The sequence below is a fragment of the Pundamilia nyererei genome, unplaced genomic scaffold (genome assembly GCF_000239375.1).
Source record: "Pundamilia nyererei isolate P.nyererei 1_Seehausen unplaced genomic scaffold, PunNye1.0 scaffold00061, whole genome shotgun sequence".
Lineage (NCBI taxonomy): Eukaryota > Metazoa > Chordata > Actinopteri > Cichliformes > Cichlidae > Pundamilia > Pundamilia nyererei.
Window position 1 is genome coordinate 1,785,826 of NW_005187462.1, and position 18,152 is coordinate 1,803,977.

The 18,152-nt window shown below is 41.6% G+C and overlaps 1 protein-coding gene and 1 long non-coding RNA gene across 4 annotated transcripts in view; one reads left to right on the top strand and one right to left on the bottom strand.

The window, feature by feature from the left end:
- Positions 1–14: 14 nt before the first annotated feature.
- LOC102195502 (uncharacterized) lies at positions 15–2,511 on the top strand. The gene is made up of 3 exons (XR_311782.1): positions 15–70; positions 1,770–1,913; positions 2,149–2,511. It is a non-coding gene; the product is annotated as an uncharacterized LOC102195502 (long non-coding RNA).
- Positions 2,512–5,259: 2,748 nt separating this feature from the next.
- The window catches only part of LOC102195698 (protein tyrosine phosphatase receptor type F), a 149,226-nt gene continuing 136,333 nt past the window's right edge, over positions 5,260–18,152 (bottom strand). For all 3 annotated transcript variants that reach the window (XM_013911352.1, XM_013911354.1, XM_013911353.1), the window contains 7 exons: positions 15,926–16,211; positions 14,283–14,461; positions 8,445–8,571; positions 6,968–7,093; positions 6,674–6,828; positions 6,423–6,558; positions 5,260–5,483 (listed from right to left, as the gene is read on the bottom strand). In XM_013911352.1, coding sequence (XP_013766806.1) covers positions 5,415–5,483; positions 6,423–6,558; positions 6,674–6,828; positions 6,968–7,093; positions 8,445–8,571; positions 14,283–14,461; positions 15,926–16,211 — 1,078 coding nt within the window. In that variant the 3' untranslated portion in view covers positions 5,260–5,414. The remainder of the gene's footprint in view (positions 5,484–6,422; positions 6,559–6,673; positions 6,829–6,967; positions 7,094–8,444; positions 8,572–14,282; positions 14,462–15,925; positions 16,212–18,152) is intronic.

Here is an 18,152-nt window from a genome sequence, read left to right on the forward strand (position 1 = left end):
GCCTCCTGCTGTTCTGATTACGGACAGCTCAGCTGATGAAACACCTGTTTCCCATTCTGAGATATTAAAAGTAAGTTGAAGAGATTCTGATGTTTTATTTTAATGTCACGGTTGTGAGAGGCCAGCAGCTTTTTTTATGTTCATTTTTTTCACATTTTTATTGTGGATAAACCTTTGGCCTTTGATGGTAAACTGATGAGAACCAGATTGTGAGGCAAGAAGCCACTGGGTAGGCTTCCACTGCTCTGAGATCAGTTACAATCTGTGTTTTGTGTGGAAATACAACTAGCATTAGTAAGTAAATGAGCTTTGAGCTTTTACATCGTCCTGATCAAGATGCCTTGTGCCAACAGTTATAGACGACAGGTGGTTCCACCGACAAAAAGTACTTGCTGCTGGAGTAATCAAGGAGTCGCACAGTCTATATGCATCCCCAATTGCTGTAGCAAGGGGGGGAAATTGCATAATCAGGATGTATATTGATTACAGACCATTCTAAATAAGTACAAGAACCCATGATGCCTTAGACTCAGTGGTTGGATGCATCAGTGAGCTTGATGAGACAGTGTACCAGGCTGTGGTTGACTCCTTTGGCACGCGGTGTGAGGAGAATCACTTACAGCTCAATGTGATAAAGATCAAAGAATTGACTGTAGACTTCAGGACCAGGAAACCTGTGACCCCTGTTTCAATCCAGGGGGTCGATGTGGACATCGTCGAGGACTATAAATACCTCGGAGTACACACGTTTAGTGAGAGACTGAGATTACACAAATGCACCACTGAACGACATAGGAAATCATTCCGGCCTGTGGCCATATCCATCTCCAACTCCTCTATCTAATGCACAGTACACAGTGTAATAGCTGCACCCTTTTGCACATCCTCCACAGTAAAATAACAAATAGCAAAGCTTTACAGGTTAATGTAAAATATCAATCATAAATATTTCACTTCTGTGATATTCTGTATATTTATAATTGAGTTATTTGTATATATTAGAGCTATTTCTTATATTTTGTTAACTTTGAAATTTGTTCAGTCTCTTACTGTTATTGCCTTGAAGCAACTGTAACCACATAATTTCCATAAGTATTAATAAAGTTGGCAGCACGGTGGTTAGCACTGTTACCGCACAGCAAGAAGGTCCTGAGTTCAATTCCACCATCAGGCCGGGGTCTTTCTGTGTGGAGTTTGCATGTTCTCTCCGTGTTTGCGTGGGTTCTCTCCGGGTACTCCGGCTTCCTCCCACCTTCCAAAGACATGCAGCTCGTGGGGATAGGTTAATTGGATAATCCAAATTGCCACTAGGTGTGAATGTGAGTGTGAATGGTTGTCTGTCCCTGTGTGTTGGCCCTGCGACAGACTGGCGACCTGTCCAGGGTGTACCCCGCCTCTCGCCCTATGACAGCTGCGATAGGCTCCAGCGCCCCCGTGACCCTGAAAAAGGATAAGCGGAAGCAAATGGATGGATGGATGGATTAATAAAGTTTTCTGATTCAGATTTTCAGGAATATGATTTGAAGGTGTCCACTGACAAGTTCCAAGTTTGTAAAACTGTATCCAAGCACATTTGCTACATTGTGTCTGCCACCAGCCAAGAAAAATATAAGCAATAACTTAGTGGCTCCAGCCTACTGATCTTAAGACCCTATAATCCTTCTTGGGTTTCTGTATATGGCTGTTCCTTCTGAATTATCAGTACTTTATTATCAGTTACTCAGTTTTTGTGCGAGTCTTGACAGATCTGACAAAATGCTGTCTTCCAGGACACCCAGGAAAGCAAACTCCAGCACATAGGACCATCTATTTTAAGAAATCAGAGCCTTTTGGACATCACACCTGGCCTTTGCTGACCTGAAGTCCTATATACTGCATGTAAACTGTATCTTGATGCATGCTCAATCATCCAGGTAAGTAAATCCCCAAAGTTTGATTCTGTTGATTTGGATGTAGCGTTTTCAGTGGGAGAAACGTTTCGTCACCCATCCAACTCTATCAAGAATACCCAGAGAGGTTCTGGAACTCTGAAAGAAATGATCATCTTGAGTAAAATAGGCTGTGGTTGATAAATTCCACGTGGTGCTAAATTCACCACCTCATCAGGAGGCCCTGATCAACTTGGTGCATCACTCTCTGCTATTCCAGACTCCCATTGGGTGATACTCTAATGGCCCTGCTAAGTAAGCTGGATCTACAAAGGGACCAGGATGGATGACGCTATTGGAAGGGTGAAATCGGAAGTAACAGCCATTGCAGCCATCCAGTGTTATTAAGAGCAGTCATCCAGATATTGCTTTTCTTCAGCATGAAGGAGGAAGTCTGCAGCTGTGGAATGGGCTACTGTGTAGGAAGACTGCCAAACCAAACAGCCTTGTTAAAAGAAGGAAGTCAGGGTGCGATATCTCAGTACACGGGTGCCCAGAAAGCACTGCATTTATGATAAATTTGTACTGTTTTGCTGTCTTTTTACTCCAGACATTCTAATGTAACAATGCAGAGAAGATAAAAAGTTCCACTGGAGAAACGCTTCTTTTCAGTCATTATTACTAAGTGACTGTAGGATTTCCTTTTATACAACTTCAGTACTTTTACTTTTGATGCTTTTGATGCTGTGCAAAATAAAGTTCTTATTGGGTAAAATTTAGACTACAGGAAATTTGCAGAAATGTCATTTTCATAAAGAAAATCCCCTAAATTTACTTTAATGAAGGTTTACTTCTATATTTTTTAAAATAAACAACACCAAACAGTCACACGAGGACAGCAAAGCACAGCATATTTGTTTCCCCTTGGTCCACCGGGTGTCACCTCACGTCACATTTTTATAAAAATTGAAAGAAATCACTGCTTTTATATGAAAAACCCAACATTTCAACTTTATTAACATCAAGATTTTGAAGACATTTTTTCTCTGCTTTTAATAGAAAACAGATCGTTTATACAACAGTTAGGACCCCTACAGCACAACTATGAGAAATGAATCCTTTAAGTGGGCCGCATCATTCAAAAGCCACCTCACTGTATCTTTCAATGAAAAACGCAGAGATGCATCAATGAACAATGATGTTGTTCTCTGAGCCTGCAACACAGTGATAAAAGAGGTGAGTTATCTGTGGTGACGATCCCGTTTAAATGCATCCTGTCAATGTAAAATCATGTATGCAGATGCAAAGATGAGTGAATATGTGAGATATGACTGTCTTGTACTGTAGGATGTTGAGTCCATATTCAGTGTGCTTTACAACAACTGGGCTGTTTTTGTACAAACACAATGTGGAGAATCTTTGTGAAATGAGTATGAGCGTCAGAAACCAGGCTGCATGTCACAGCAGAGCTTTTCACATTGGTAACCCCGAATGTTAACGGAGGGCCTATTTAGCTTATTTCTAGAAGCATTTCCCTGTTGTTGTTGTTGTTGTTGTTGTTGCAGTTTTTTAAAAGTTTGTAGTCCACCACAGGAGCATTAAATGATTTACAATAAAAAAATTCCTTATTTATCTCATATCCAGACACCAATAAATGTTTGGCCCACAGGAAATTTTCTATGAGCTGCATTTAGGCTTGGGTGATGTACCCGACTCAGGCTGAGTCTGCCTCCCTAAATTCAGCCACAGGTCCACCTTATTTGGACAAGATGCCAGCTGTTGTTGGACATTTGGGTCATATCTGGCCCACACAACACTCGTTTTAATGTTAAGCCCATCTCATGACTTTTATCCATGTCTGGTCCACACAGGATCTGCCAGTCATAAAACATGTGGCACATTTGTAGCCCCAGATGTATCACGCTGCTTGCCCCTCAGTTGAGCCTCTGTAAGGCTCTTGGCATTTTAAGTTTGCCTCTTCAACAATCCCACAGAGCCACATCAGGCCAGAGAGTGTGTTCTAGTTTCTTGTGGTCATGTGAAAAAGTAGCAGGCTAGAAAGCTGAACTTGGTAACGTGTACTGATTATTATAAAAGTCTATTTTAGCCTAAACCTCAACTTAAATGTCAAAACAAACTCCAATAGGTCTCAAACACAAGTCTCTTGTTAATAGTAATTTTTAACTATGCTGATTTCTGTTGCTGTGCAGAAACACTCTTCCTGTTGTCTTTTGAGCAACATGGCGCCATCACCACTGCTTACATGTCATTTTTTAAGCCATTTTAAAATTTCTAGATATCAGATCAATGCTTGATGTGACATTTTTTCTCCCTAAATTTAAAACATCCTTTAAAGCAAATTGAAGTCTACTAACTTTGTGTTATTTGAACGTTGCATAAAAATACCAGGCAGTTTAGTGCCTGGTACTTTTTTCGCTTCTATTTCCCCTCATTCCTCCAATGGACAGTTGTGTATGGCTGCTCCTTTCTGAGCCTGGCTCTGTGAGAGGTCTCTTCCTGTTAAAAGGTAGTTTTTTGTCCTCACTGTCACTAATGTTGCTCACAGAGGATCTTCTGATGTTGGGGTTTTATTCTTTTTTTCTCTCCAGGTGTCAGAATTTCATTTTTTACGTGTGGAGCACGAGCTCTGCATTTGACGTCACACTTATTTCACAAAAACACTCATGAACAGGCCATCTGTGTTAGTCTACCTGAGTCCACAACTTTTCCAACTGCTTCATTATTCTTTTGCTGAAAGCCTCCAGATCTCTGAAGACTCTGAGAACATTATTTAATGACAAAAAACGCTGTACATGCTTGCAGTTCTTCAGATGTGATGAGTCTTTGCACATTTATAGCTGTGATGTATTTCATACTGCAGGTCACAAACCTTATTTGCTCAGTTGATCTGTCTAGTAGAGATCATCATTCTCCAAGTTTCCCTCTAAATAAGACCAACCGAATAACGATAAACATTAGAATATCATATCTGTGGTATAAAATAAAAAAATCATTAGCAGCTGTGAATATACGGCGTCCAGTATTAATGACTTGGATCATGTTGAAAATACATGTCCTCTATTAAAAATGAAGAAAAATAAGAGAAGCAAATTAAGAAAAGACCCATTAAGACATATAGTAACCAATGTAAGTGATCACAAAATAAACTCTAATAATGGCTAACAACATAGTCATGATGGATATAAATGAAAGTAGCAGAAAAATAGTTTTTGCTATTTTGAGGAGGCAGAAATTGGGGAGTCGCAGGGATCAGAATGAGGCATGAGTACAGTACGAGTCTTTCAGGGTTGTTTTTTGGGAGGTTTTTGTGTGGGGTCTGTGGCAGAATCATGGCACCAGTCCAGGAGGGGGAGGTCATCACATCGCCTCTCCTCTTTCCATTAATCTCTCCTGATTCCTGCTGTGGTCATCTCCTCATCAGTCCTCTTCAGAGCCTCCTCATCAGCCTGCAGGGGCCAATGGAGCAGAGTGGATGTGGCTCAGAAGAGACACAGATCTCCTCTGAGGGCTTCTTTCTGGGCAGGGTTATGTTGCATAGTGATCAAAGCTTCCCAGGTACTCCAGAGCAGCCCGGTAGCACAGCTGGTACTGATCCTAGAGACACAGAATAAGTTTTGATCAGCACGTAAGGAGGATTATAGCAGAGACAAAGTTGTACAGTAAAGTGGATTTATTTTCATTAGGAACTTCAGGTTCAGTTTATAATGTAAATATGTCACAAACATAAATCCTGTTCTGAAGCTTCCGGCTGACCTTCTGTTGTTTTAAAAAATTGCCCCAAATACCCTGTTAATTATCCCGCTACACAACACTTATATGAACCAAGCCAACCAGCGGTGAGGTGAAACGTGATCATAAAAAGATCTGATTTGGATCAAACCAATTCATTGATAGATAGATTATACAATCGATAATCTTGTTTTCAACACGGTACAGTCGTGGGGACTTAAGTTTCATACTCACTAAGCGATGTGACGTTTGTGGTTTTAAACTCATTGACAAAGTTTTACTGGGTTGCTTTTGCGTTCAGTGGACTGCCCCCTGCTGGTCATGAGATATAATGCAGGTTTAAGGCAAAGTCACTTTTCATATCTGAAGGCTACATCAGAGACATTATAAGGTGGAGGTGTGGAACTAAAGCGGAACAGAAATCTATGGGAGAACTCTGTAAACTCGGCGGTTGTCCCGCCCTGCCCTAACAGACCCATTCAACAGATAAACCAGTAAACATCTGCGCTGTGCATTGTCAGCTGTGCAATGTGGCACAGCTGACAGTTCTGTGTAGTTCTGTGCACTTCGTGATGTCGATCAACATGTTTGTTTATTGCTCTGGCAGGAGGAGCCATAGAGACGTGGATTGTGTCTGCACAGATACTAATGAAGCCACAATGTTGTGTTGCTTTTTGAATTTGTAGATAGAGGTACAGCCAAGATATGTTATTGTTTGGGGAGAATCAAAAAGATGTGTTATATTCTTTATGTGCTGTTTATGACTGTGCCCTTGTGATGAACGCCCCTGCATCACACTGATACCTCTGTCTGCACCATAGCCGGTCTCTGAGTTCGGAGAGTCTTGACGGTCTGGAAGAGGTCGACCACTCCTTCATACCTCATCCTTTCCAGAACGATGCTCAGAGTAATAAACACACCAGTCCTCCCAACACCAGCACTGGTAAACATACATTAACATTATTATACTGAAATGTATCACTTAAAGCTTCTCGTGTCAGATTTTGACAACCAAACCGATTATACAGGTCAAACATACACACGCTCTTAGTTACCTGCAGTGAACAGTGATGGGTCCATCTTGTCCGAATTGCTCTTTAGTTTTATGCACTTGGCCAATGAAGTCAATGAATCCCTCCCCGGTTTTTGGCACTCCTTGCTCTGGCCAATCCGTGAACTGAAACTGCCTGATGGTCCTCGATTGACCATCCTGGTTAATATGCAGGAAAATGGAAAGAAAAAAAAAGATAAATGGCTCACACAGAACGATCCCTGCCTCCCCCACCAGCTGGAAAGAGTGTACGAGTGATCTGCAGTCACATTCCTGCTGCTGCTAAAAGAGAACCTACCCGGGCATCAGTGACTTTGAACTCTCGGAGGATGTACTGAGGCATGTTGTACTCGGCCATCGGGTCCACAACAAAGTACTGGTAACGTGCAGAGCGCTCAGCAGGCCAGTACTGATGGCACTTTTCCTGAAAGATGGAGAGAAGATGATCGCGAAATGCATAACTGACTTGGAGTTTTAACACTGAGACCAAAATGCAACGATTAGGCCTCAGATTAGTGTGAAATGGGCAGTGGCTTCTGTTGCTGTCAGGCTGCTTTTGACCACCACGCTTTTTTGCTTCTGTGTAAGCACCCACAGCACAGCAAACAACTCCAGTGTCTGCTGATAAAGGAAATAAAAGCAGTGTGACACTTCAGCACCAGCTTCTTCGAGGACTTTGATAACACAGAGACTGGACAAAGGCTGACGTGGTGGAACAGGAGCATTCAGTTGAAAGCAGGTCATTGCTGAATTATAGCAAAATGTGAGTATCTGCATGTCCTTATGAATCATCAACACTGCTGTTTCTTGTAACATTTAAAAGTATATGACAATGAACTCTATGCATCGATGTTGTAACATACACAGAGCTGGAGAAATCCTGCATGACATCAGGCAGGCTGTAACGTCGAGCTCAGCTACATGCCCGTCAGCTCAGCTGATCTCACAGCTCGTCCATATCAGCTCAGCCCAGAACTATTTAAGCTGCCAGCCGCTTTGCAACCCACCTCCATGAGCAGCAAATCCATGTTGACATATAAAATCACTGCACATAACAGCCTTTTGTTTTACTGTTTATTATAAGACTGCATATTTAATGGACCTGAGAGGTGTGATGATCAAATAATAGATTCATACCTACCTAAAAAGCAAAAACAGACAAAACAAGAAGTTACAATGACAAAAATAAAAAAATTTAATTAACTTAAATTTTACTGAATAAAAACACGTCTTTCTTCATTTAAGTAAAGCACTATATTTTCTGCATATTCAAATTGTATATTCCACTTTTATACGCACTGATCCAACCATCTTTAGAAACCCATTACTGGATGGTATTTAGGAGTATATTGAACTTTTTGTCAAAGACTTTAAATCCTTGACAAACTTTGTCTTTACCAGTAGTTGAAAAATATTTATCGTACAAAATCCCACAGCCAGATGTTTCAAGCAGAGCCTTATGTGTTACGTACAGATCATTATACTCTTTGAAGTGTCATTCTACTTTGTATTAACAGTAAATTCAGTGTATACGAGTTTTATTCAAACCAGATTCGGCAAAATGTAGAAACATTTCATGCTCCTTAAAAAAGAAAGAAAGCATTTTTACTCATGTTAAAAATATACATGTGTGTATGCTCTGCCCTCCTTTTCCCTGTGGAGCCTTTATCATTACTTTCATTCCAGATTTCTGCTTGATGTATAGAAACGATTCAGATCTTGCATTGTTTTCAGTGCAACGTGACATAAAAGAAGGTGAAGCTGTTTTGTATTACCCGTCCCATCTCTCGGAGTTTGGTGAGCATCACTACGATGGTGGAGTTGTGCTCCCACAGCATTCTCCAGAAGTCCTCTGTGGTCTCGGCTAACGGGCCCTGGGTGGCCATGTAGGCTTTCTGCTGCCTGCAAATGGAAACAGAGACACAGAGCCTGTGTTTACTCCTCTGGGCTGCAGCAGCTCTGCTGCTATTTGGCTTCAGTTTTCTTCCACTTCAGCTCTGCTTCAGAAAATCGCTTTGGGTTTCTTTCTGTAAAGCAAAGTGACAGCAGTTAAATAATCTCACTGTTGCCCACTCATATTATCATGAAATGGACAGAAATCGAAAAGGTTTAGTTTGATCTGTCAAGGCTGCGAGTGAGTTCGTACATGTACAGTCCAATGAAAGCAAAGAAATATCTTTATTCTCATCTTCTTACCTGATTGTGATTCAGTAAAGTAAACCGTGTATGAGTTGCTTAGCCAGATAATCACCAGCTGCCCCGAACTAATTTTACCTGCTTTTTCATGTCAGTTAATGATCGACTCAGTGCTCCCAAAGAGATCTGTGATTTGGTTTTAGGAACTTGGGGGTCCGGGTATTTCGGGTGATGACCGACTTTGCCTGGCTGGTTCTGAGACACGTAAGCTGATAAATAATACCTTAGAAAACAAGAACTTGCTCCATTAAAATGTGCAATGGATCAAGTACATCTGCCTAAAATGCTCATTATGAATTACAGTCATGGTTTTTCACAATTCGTGACACTGCAAAAATAAAAGAGTTAATTTAGCTGCGGCTTCACCACATCCGGACAAGAGTTCTGGGCAATGACATCCCACAAGTGTTGAACGAACCTCTCAGGTGTTCAATATTTAATTTCACATACCCCTTTAAAGAAAATTTGATGAGTCAGCTGCTTGCTAATGTGTGCGCTGATTTTTAAATAGTTTTGCTTGAACACATAGCCTTTTTAACAGCTCTGTTAAAATGACAGATGCCACCCCAGCTGCTCCGCCGGCTCCAGGCGATCCTCTGCAGCTGGACACCACCAGGGGGCAGTGTTGACGCATATAACAGTGGGCCTAGGTAATTCCCACAGACTTGCATGCCTGGGTGTGTTTCTGTTATCTGTATATATCAGTGCTCTTGTGTGACACTGGTGGTTGGAGGCTTTGTTGTTTTTGGCTACATGTTTGTCCTCCTCTCACAAGCAGTGGAGCTAATATTTCAATACTCCATAATACAACAACCAAAACAAATATAGGAACGAACGCTGCTTATTTTGATGCTGTCACTTTACCTGCTGAGCGCTGCTGACTGACTGAAGCATTTAACCAGCAGCAGCTGGTTAAAGCCAGATTGTTGATGAGCGCCCAGAACAGTTTGAACCAAATGTTACTAAACTGTAGTAGCCCTAACCCTAACCCTCTAAAACAAAGCTCTGAATATTAGCATATATGCTAATATTCAGAGCTTTGTTTTAGAGACAAGGCTGGAGTTATTCTGCCTTTTTTTCTACTGCCAGCAGAAAATCAAAAGCCAACGTGTATCAGCCCGTCTCTAAGAACTCTCTGGATGTTCATGTTAAGCTGATGTCACTTAAGCCTCCTGGGATTGAATACAAAACTTTGGATGCTGCTTAAAATGTAAATAAAAACAGTGTGCAATCATTTGCAAGTTGGAAGCCTGAAAGCTCCACATTTCTATTCTTGGAGTAGAGTGGCTTTGCATGATGTGCAGTTCAAAATAATCCTTATTTACATTGTTATTGTTATCTTGGCTTAGCCCCCCTTTAAGGCAGCTTGTATCTAAATGGCTGACTAAGGCTTTAACAACATGTGGTGCAGCTTTTGTGACTATATTGATCTAAACATATGTATAATATGTCGTGTTACAGGGATGATCTGATATCGTCGTGTTGGTGTTGATCCAGGATCAACACTGCAAGTGACCAATCACATTGTTGTGACGTTATTCTTTGGCGCGCCAAGCCATTCGTGCATTTATGAAATTCCAGTGTTGCAAGGACAATATCAGTTCTGCTCAGCGTTTATTAAAGGGTCAGGGTCCGTTGATCGGCAGACAGAGGCGGTTTCTTGCAGCTTAAGTACAGTTTTTTGTTTTACGGCGTTTTTTTCCGAAGACGCAAAAGTATGACGTCACAACATTCTGATTGGTCCTGGAACAACATTTACTATGTTGATCTGGGAACAACACCAACACGACCATATCAGATCGTGCCATCATACAGAGCCAAGAGCAGAAAGGGTGCAGCAGAATATAGTCCTTATTTAATACACCATTAACCATGAATTATCGCATCCCTGTGCTGTGTGATGGGGCCATCAGCTTGCAGCACTGCTGAGGTATTATTATTACCAGGTTGTTTGGCTATCTGCCTTCAGCTTCTCTGTTTTTGTTTCTTTTCTAAGGTTGAGTATTTCTCATCTTCCTCACACCACAAACAAATGACGGGCTAATCAAGCACAGTAATAATTTGGTCAGCGAAGCATTTAGTAGTGATTTTGGCACTGTGGGCAGGTGTCGGCTCCTGCTGGACAAAAGAAATTTCCATTTCCATAAAACTTGTCAGAAGATGGAAACATGAAGTGCTCTAAATACCCTGGTACAAGCTGTGTTCACTCTGGACGTGATAAAACACAGTGTGTGAAGGACCAAAAAGCTCTCCAGAGAGTGATCCGTACAGCAGAACGCTGCTGCAGGATTGCTCTCCCCCCGCTTCAGGACACCTACACCAGGAGATGCCGGACTAGAGCAGATACTGAAGGACCCGTCCCATCCTGGCAACAAACTGTTCCAACTTCTGCAATCTGGTAGAAGGTTCAGCATCTTCCGGGCAAGGACAGAGAGACTCAAGAGGAGCTTCTATCCCCAAGCCATCCGTGCCCTAAACACACACACCCGCCCTCTCACATCATCTATAACTGACTGAGTCAGGACTCTTCCAGACACTAAACCAAGGCACAATGTACATTTCAATTCCTTTAATTTTAAATATGTTTATATTGTCTATCCTGTAAAATAGTCAGATGTCTATTCATATTAATGTACAGAATTCACCTGCTTGCTGCTACTACTGCACATTCACCCAGTGTATATACTATATGTATGTATATATATATATATAATGTTCTTCCTCTACACCCCCCCAATTTTTTGCACATGTCGAGGAGCGTGTCAGGCTACATTTCACTGTGTGTTATACTTGTATAACTATGCATGTGACAAATAATAAAGAACCTTGAACCTTGAACCTTGAAGCAAAAAGCACCAGCAGATGACGTGGCATCCCAAATCACCAAAGAAAAGCAGTAATGCAGTTTCCTCTGATTCAGGACTGTGATGGTGTAGCGCCTTTCTTCAAGACACTTGTGTGTGACAGCTTTTAATGTTCCTCACTCTACTACTTACGAAGCGCTCCCAAATTCTTGACAATCCACAAAAATCGGTGGTCATCTGTCGCTTGGGTTTAAGATCTTTTCATGAATATACTCGCTGCAAACAGCCTTTTGAGCAATGACCTTCTGTGGCTTCCTCTCCTTGCAGAGGGTGCTGATGATCATCACCTGGACAACTTTCAAGTCAGCACACTTCCCTGTGGTTGTGTCTGCTGAACTAGACTGACAGATATGTGGTTCATATTATTTGAAAAGCAGCCAAAATATTTCAATAATTTGAGATACTAGACTTTGGAATTTCTTGAGCTACAAGCTATAATCATTGAAATACCTCAGTTTGTATGTAATCAGTATAGCATATGTGAAGGTTTATCTTTTTGAAATTATGAAAAAATATGAACCAGTTAAAATTCTACATGAAGCAAGAGTTTCAGGCATACTCGCTGACAGAAACGAAAGCCAAATCAATAACCCAGAAAAGTTAATAGATTTTCCATTAATATTAGACAAATTAAAGCATTTCACAGTTAATAGTGAGAACCACAATAGAGTTCTATCAAAAGTTAATTAAGCAGGAAGCAGATTTCACTGTTGTAACTTTTGACTCATGCAGAGTTAATAACATTGTGGTGTAAGCACTCGCTGCCTTTGTATCTCGCAGCGCAGTAAGTAGGAGAATAACGAATGGTGATACACAAAGACGTCACCGGGCATGTCCACTAATCATCATAATCACGTGCATTCCCCTCACCTTAATCTATCCTAATCCATGCTTCGCTCTTTAAAGGCTGAGCTCAGTGAGGGATGGAGCTCCCGAATCTCACTCCGCTCTTAATTACCGACACAGGAATTAGAGAGGAATTACACGACACCCCTGCCTCTTTCCGTTGCCTCCCTTTGGTGGGGGGTACTCAGGGGACTTCATTAGGTGCTGGGAGCCAAAAACAACATACACCCACCCTGCATGTAAGATGGGAAGTCCTGACTCAGCCACTGCTTTCTGTGAAAGTGCGCTAGAAAACTTTCAATAAGTCTTTTCATAAAAGAGCCCGTGATTAACGTGACGTGTGACAATGTCGGTGCTAATGTTGTGAGAGACATGTGTACTGTTTATGAAATCACATTGTGACGTGTTGGGCTGTGACTAAGAGTCTGAGGGACACTTTATGCTGCTAGGCTAATGTCAGAGTCACTCTGTTTATCGTGTTTCTGGACAAAGATTGGGGAAGAGATGTTAGAAAATAAACATCATGTTGTCTTCAGTTTGGTAACTGTTTACCAAGGCCGTGCATTGAGGGCACTCATCAATAACTTTGGAGTCATTTTCCAGCTGAAATCTATACAAACACAAGTTGTTTTTTGCAGCCGACGACCTGCTGGCCATTTCAAAGAATTTGATATTCATCTGTGCTTATAAATAAACAGCACTGTCTAAACATGCTTTCTACACCTGAAGTAAGGGGAGGTGACGGACTGTGATAGTGCTCAGCGATGCATCTCGCAGCTGTAAGCTTACTGTAAACAGAAGACAATGTTAGCAGACTGAGAATCATCACTCGCCGTCATAACTTTCAGAATAAAATCTGAGCAACAACATGAAAGTTTGTGAGTTGAATTTTAGCCCAAAGCCCAAGTGACCAACTTTGTATATCCTGAACCATATCATCATGCGATCATACGAGTTCTGGCTAAAGCTGTGGAGACGATCATGACTCGTGTTGTCACATGATCTTTTGGGCATCGTGCTACATCGTAGAGCTCCAAATGCAGACTACAGGAATAAGTAATATGAAGCATATAGACTGCATGTTCTTCAAATCAGCGTTACTTTGAATCTCAAATTCATGCATGTCTCTACTTTACTATGTTTTATTGCAATGTCAGTGTTTCCTTGATCCAAGAAGACAATAAAATCAACTTAACCTAAACTGTTTTCATTATGTTTTTGCACATAAATGTTGATAGAAATAAGAAAAGGACTGATCAGATTTCTGGCCTTCATACTGAGCTATGATCACACAGGCATTAAGCTGAGTGTCTCCTCAGTTCATTTCCCTTCTATAAAGGTAGAAAACCCTCAAGGTTTCTTCATGTCCAAAGACAGAACATGGACACAGACGGCAGTCGCGTCGTGGACCTGTTGGTGTAATCAGTTCATTTCTCTGACATGTCACTGATCTCAAACAGCCTATCCATTCACAAGAGGTGGAAAAAGTGGGAGAATGAACAGGCCTGTCAATAAAACCAATTTGTTTTGACAACTGACACAACAAAGGGATGTGAGGCGGTGAAACACCGGACTCCATGTCAGCCTGTAATTTAATGCTGTCAGCTGCCACAGAGAAGGTCCAACCCCCGGCTCATTAGAGGTGCAGCAGCTGAGCAGAAATGCGCCGCACTACTCATTTCTGTGAAGTGATTTCTGTGGGCTCACCTGTACCCGTCGATGAAGCTGGCATTGATGTAGTCAGAGCCCTCCACCCCTCTGATCGGCTGCAGGCAGACGCGAGTAGACTCGAAAGGCATGATGTTCACCAGGCGGTTCTTGAATTTGTTGCACGGCAGGTTGGCACTGATGAATCTTGAGGTATGTGCTTTAGAGTTGGCCAGTTTCTGCAGAGACAGAAGAAAGGACAGGTGATTGCAGCTACACGGCAGCATCCACTGTCTATCATCTGCCTCTGGTCTTTATAGTGCTAATCCAGTGTGGCGCGTGAGCAAGGTTGTTAAAGGGCACGAGGAGCTAACGTTCGTACTGATGCACGAGAATGATGCACTTTGAGACCATCCTTTTTTTCTCTGACTTCAAATGAATGTCGGATACTGTTGTGTGTTGAAGCTCATCCTGAAGATGCTGAAAAGTCTAAACAAATCCTGAAACATTTAGTGTGAGCCGACAGGCCTGTGACAGTGCAGATCAAACCAGAGAAATAAGATGTTTGGATGCAAACCTAGCTGCGTGAATGATTTCATTCTCAAATTTTTCTTTTCAGTTTCGGTGGGGAGGAGGTGTTTCTTTACTGACAGGCACTAATGTGAGACCTCTGCACTGCAAGTGCAAGTGCAGTGAACTGAGGATCAAAACCTAATCACGCTCTGTTTAGATTTACAGCCACCCTGCTTGCATTAAAAAGCAACATAATACTGAATGCTGGGCATTCCCCCTGCTGCAGGACAGAAGCTGCTTAAGCCACTGCACTTTTGCTAAAGCAGTTGAAGACAGTGGATTGCTGCAGATCATCCCGTATAAAACTATCTAACCTGGGACGACCTTCTCTCCCGGTTTGTCCTGGCTCTTGCTCTCCCTCTGCAGCTCCCTCTACTCCAGCCTCATCAGGAGCTCAGAAGTTAAGCTTTAACAACTTCTCCTCTGAGAAGAAGGAAAATCTTCCTTCTGCCTTTGCTTGCACTTGAGTATTACATTTACATGTACAAACCAGGCCATGATAGCTATACTTTTACTGACTGCAATGTTGTAGTAACTGATTCGGACTTTATGATTTAAAATCTACCTAAAGTAGGCTGGATGGATATGAGTCTTGCAGATCCCCGTATTCCAGGGGACTCCAATTTAAATAAACAAAAATGCTTTTACCCTCATGGCATGGTTGTGTCAATGATCCATCCACCCATCCCCAAAACCGGTTTAATATTTTTCTCTAGATGCATTAAAGTGTTTACATGTAGTGAATCTGACTCTGAGACTACTACTAGCACTGCAGTCATTTAAAGCTCATTTCTTTTATTCTTAATTTGCACTGAAACATGGTAACACACAGTGTGTGTACTGTACATTGTTATGGACTGACCTCTAGTTTACTAGCGGACAGAAATGCAGTGAGTTTGCACAACAGAGTGAAAAATCCCAACAGAAGGTGTTTGGGTTGGACTCCTATCACCTTCTCCTCATTGATGATCCTGAAAAGCCTGTAAGAAACTAAAGGTGCAGCTGCTCTCTCATCTTTTTCCATGACTTAAAGTGTCTGTCATTGAATCCAAGCACAGTCGAGGCAGTTACTGTATGTGTTTAAAGTGCTTCCTTAAATATACTGAGTGCACAAGTCCAGATCTGCTCACCTTAAACTCCAGTTCCATAGCTGTCACCGCCTCTCCAGCGGGCACCTGGGTGAGCTTCTGGATGTGGGCGTACAGGTTGCGGGCAGGGACTTCTGTGTTGCCACAGACTGCAGCTTCCAGCAGGGCCTCGTGGACGAATATGTACTGATCCTCTGTCTGCACCATGTAGTTCCTTTGAGCTCGCATGCACGTCACATGACCGTATATGTCCACCGACTTCTCGTGTTTCATCCTCTCCAACATGGCGTCAATCACAATAAAGCAGCCCGTCCGGCCCACACCGGCACTGACGGGAGCACAGAGAGGAAACACAGGCGTCAGACCAGAGATCCCTGAGCGCTTCACATCTTTCCCCTGACCACTGTGGCATTTCCACGGGCCGGGAACAGCATCGAAATCCTCATGAATACCAGTCCAAACCAGTTACAAATGGGTCCTCGTGCCTCCATAAAGATTCACTGAGAGACGAGGCTGGCCTTTAACATTATGGAGGCAAGGAGGGGCTCATTGATTCCACTTTTATGTCATTGGTTGATCAGGGTGATTTCGTTTATATGCCTGCTTGCTCACAACGCTTACACGTTCTGGATTTGTCTGTCATGGCGCACAGAGATTCACGATGGACCTTAGAGTCTCTACACCTCATTGAATATTGCTCGGCTTGGATAGGCTGCTTTGTCCTTCTGGAGACACAAGCATCAGTAAAATCTTCTTTTACAAGGCCGTTCTTGGTCTTTCTTATTGACCTACACATGAAGGAAATTATAGATGGTTATTGTCTTTGGTTCAAAGACTTATTCGTGGCACCTGCACTTAAAGCTCACATTAAATTATAAAAAAGGCCATTTTAACTGATCTGGAGGCAGATCGTTAAAGTTGCCTAAACTAGTTATTCTGACACAGATCAGCTACGTTTCCTCAGTGTTGAGCTTTACGATCATGCACTTTTTACCTGTTTCTTGTCTTTTGCCGTGTTCATAATTCGTTTATGATACCACTGCTGAGCTTGGCCAGGACACTCTTGTAATAGAGATTTTTAATTTTAACAGTAAAAAGGTAAATAAATGATGATATAAATTTAAAAACTGTGAGTTAATGGAGCTAACAAACTGCAGTCCGATATGGAAACTTGTTTTATCCTATTGTGTGGCAGAAGTAAAGCGATTACTCTACAACCTTGATTTTAGTGAATGGACCAAACTGCTGTGAGCCATTTGAAGAACAGTGCATATCCAAAAATGTATTGTTTTGAACATATAAACAGGACAAGAGCTTTCAGAGTATATCATTGTATTATTTGCCATTATTTGGTTCCATCTACAATGTTGTGCTGTGGACGACGAGGCCCACAGATTGCACCGTGAGCACTGCAGGATGTCAGGGTTACAGGATGACTGTGGGTTTTAAAGTGCAGCTCAGGACCTCTGCATACGTGCTCATGTACTTATTGTGTTATAAATAAAAATACCTGCAGTTTATATCTAACATCCCCTTATGGGAATATATGAATTCTGGATTTGTGCTGCAGAATTGGAAATGGAAAAGCCAGATACGGTTCTCTGACTTTATGGAAATGTAATATCTGTTCCATAAGGAAGAAATATATTTGCTTTTTGTGTCTAAATTTGTACAGTATAAGCAGACCAGTCATTTGAGATGCAGAAAAAAGAAGAAAAATCTATTTCCTGCTCGCCTTAGAACAGTTTCCATCCTTAATGTTAATAAATGGATATTTTTTTAATCACTGTTATTTAATTATAAATTGTTAGTTAACAAAATTAACAAACATAATAAAGTGTAGTAGTTATTAACTTGTTTGTAGAACATTACTGTAAAACTGCATCTGATTATTAAAATGATAAAAAAGCAGTTTCTGTATTTTTTAATTTTATTGACTGTTAAATACAAAATAATGAAAGTTCCTGAACAGTTAATATAAGGTGAGAGTGCAAAATGAAACCATACATTTTAAGATTGTACCTTTTATGTTGTAACTGGTGTTTTATGCAGGTTGATAAAAAACGGAGGAAACAAACATCCAAAAGCTGCCGCGGCACATGGGAGTCCCTGACGACAGCTATGTGTCACTTCCTGTTTCTACACAACCTTCAGCAGTGTCCGTTTGGAATTTTAAGCTGACTTTGAAAGGACGGCAGAGGAGAATGAAATCGCGAGGGAACAGTTCGTTCATATGATGCATTCTTCATGCGTTCAGCATGTCGTGACA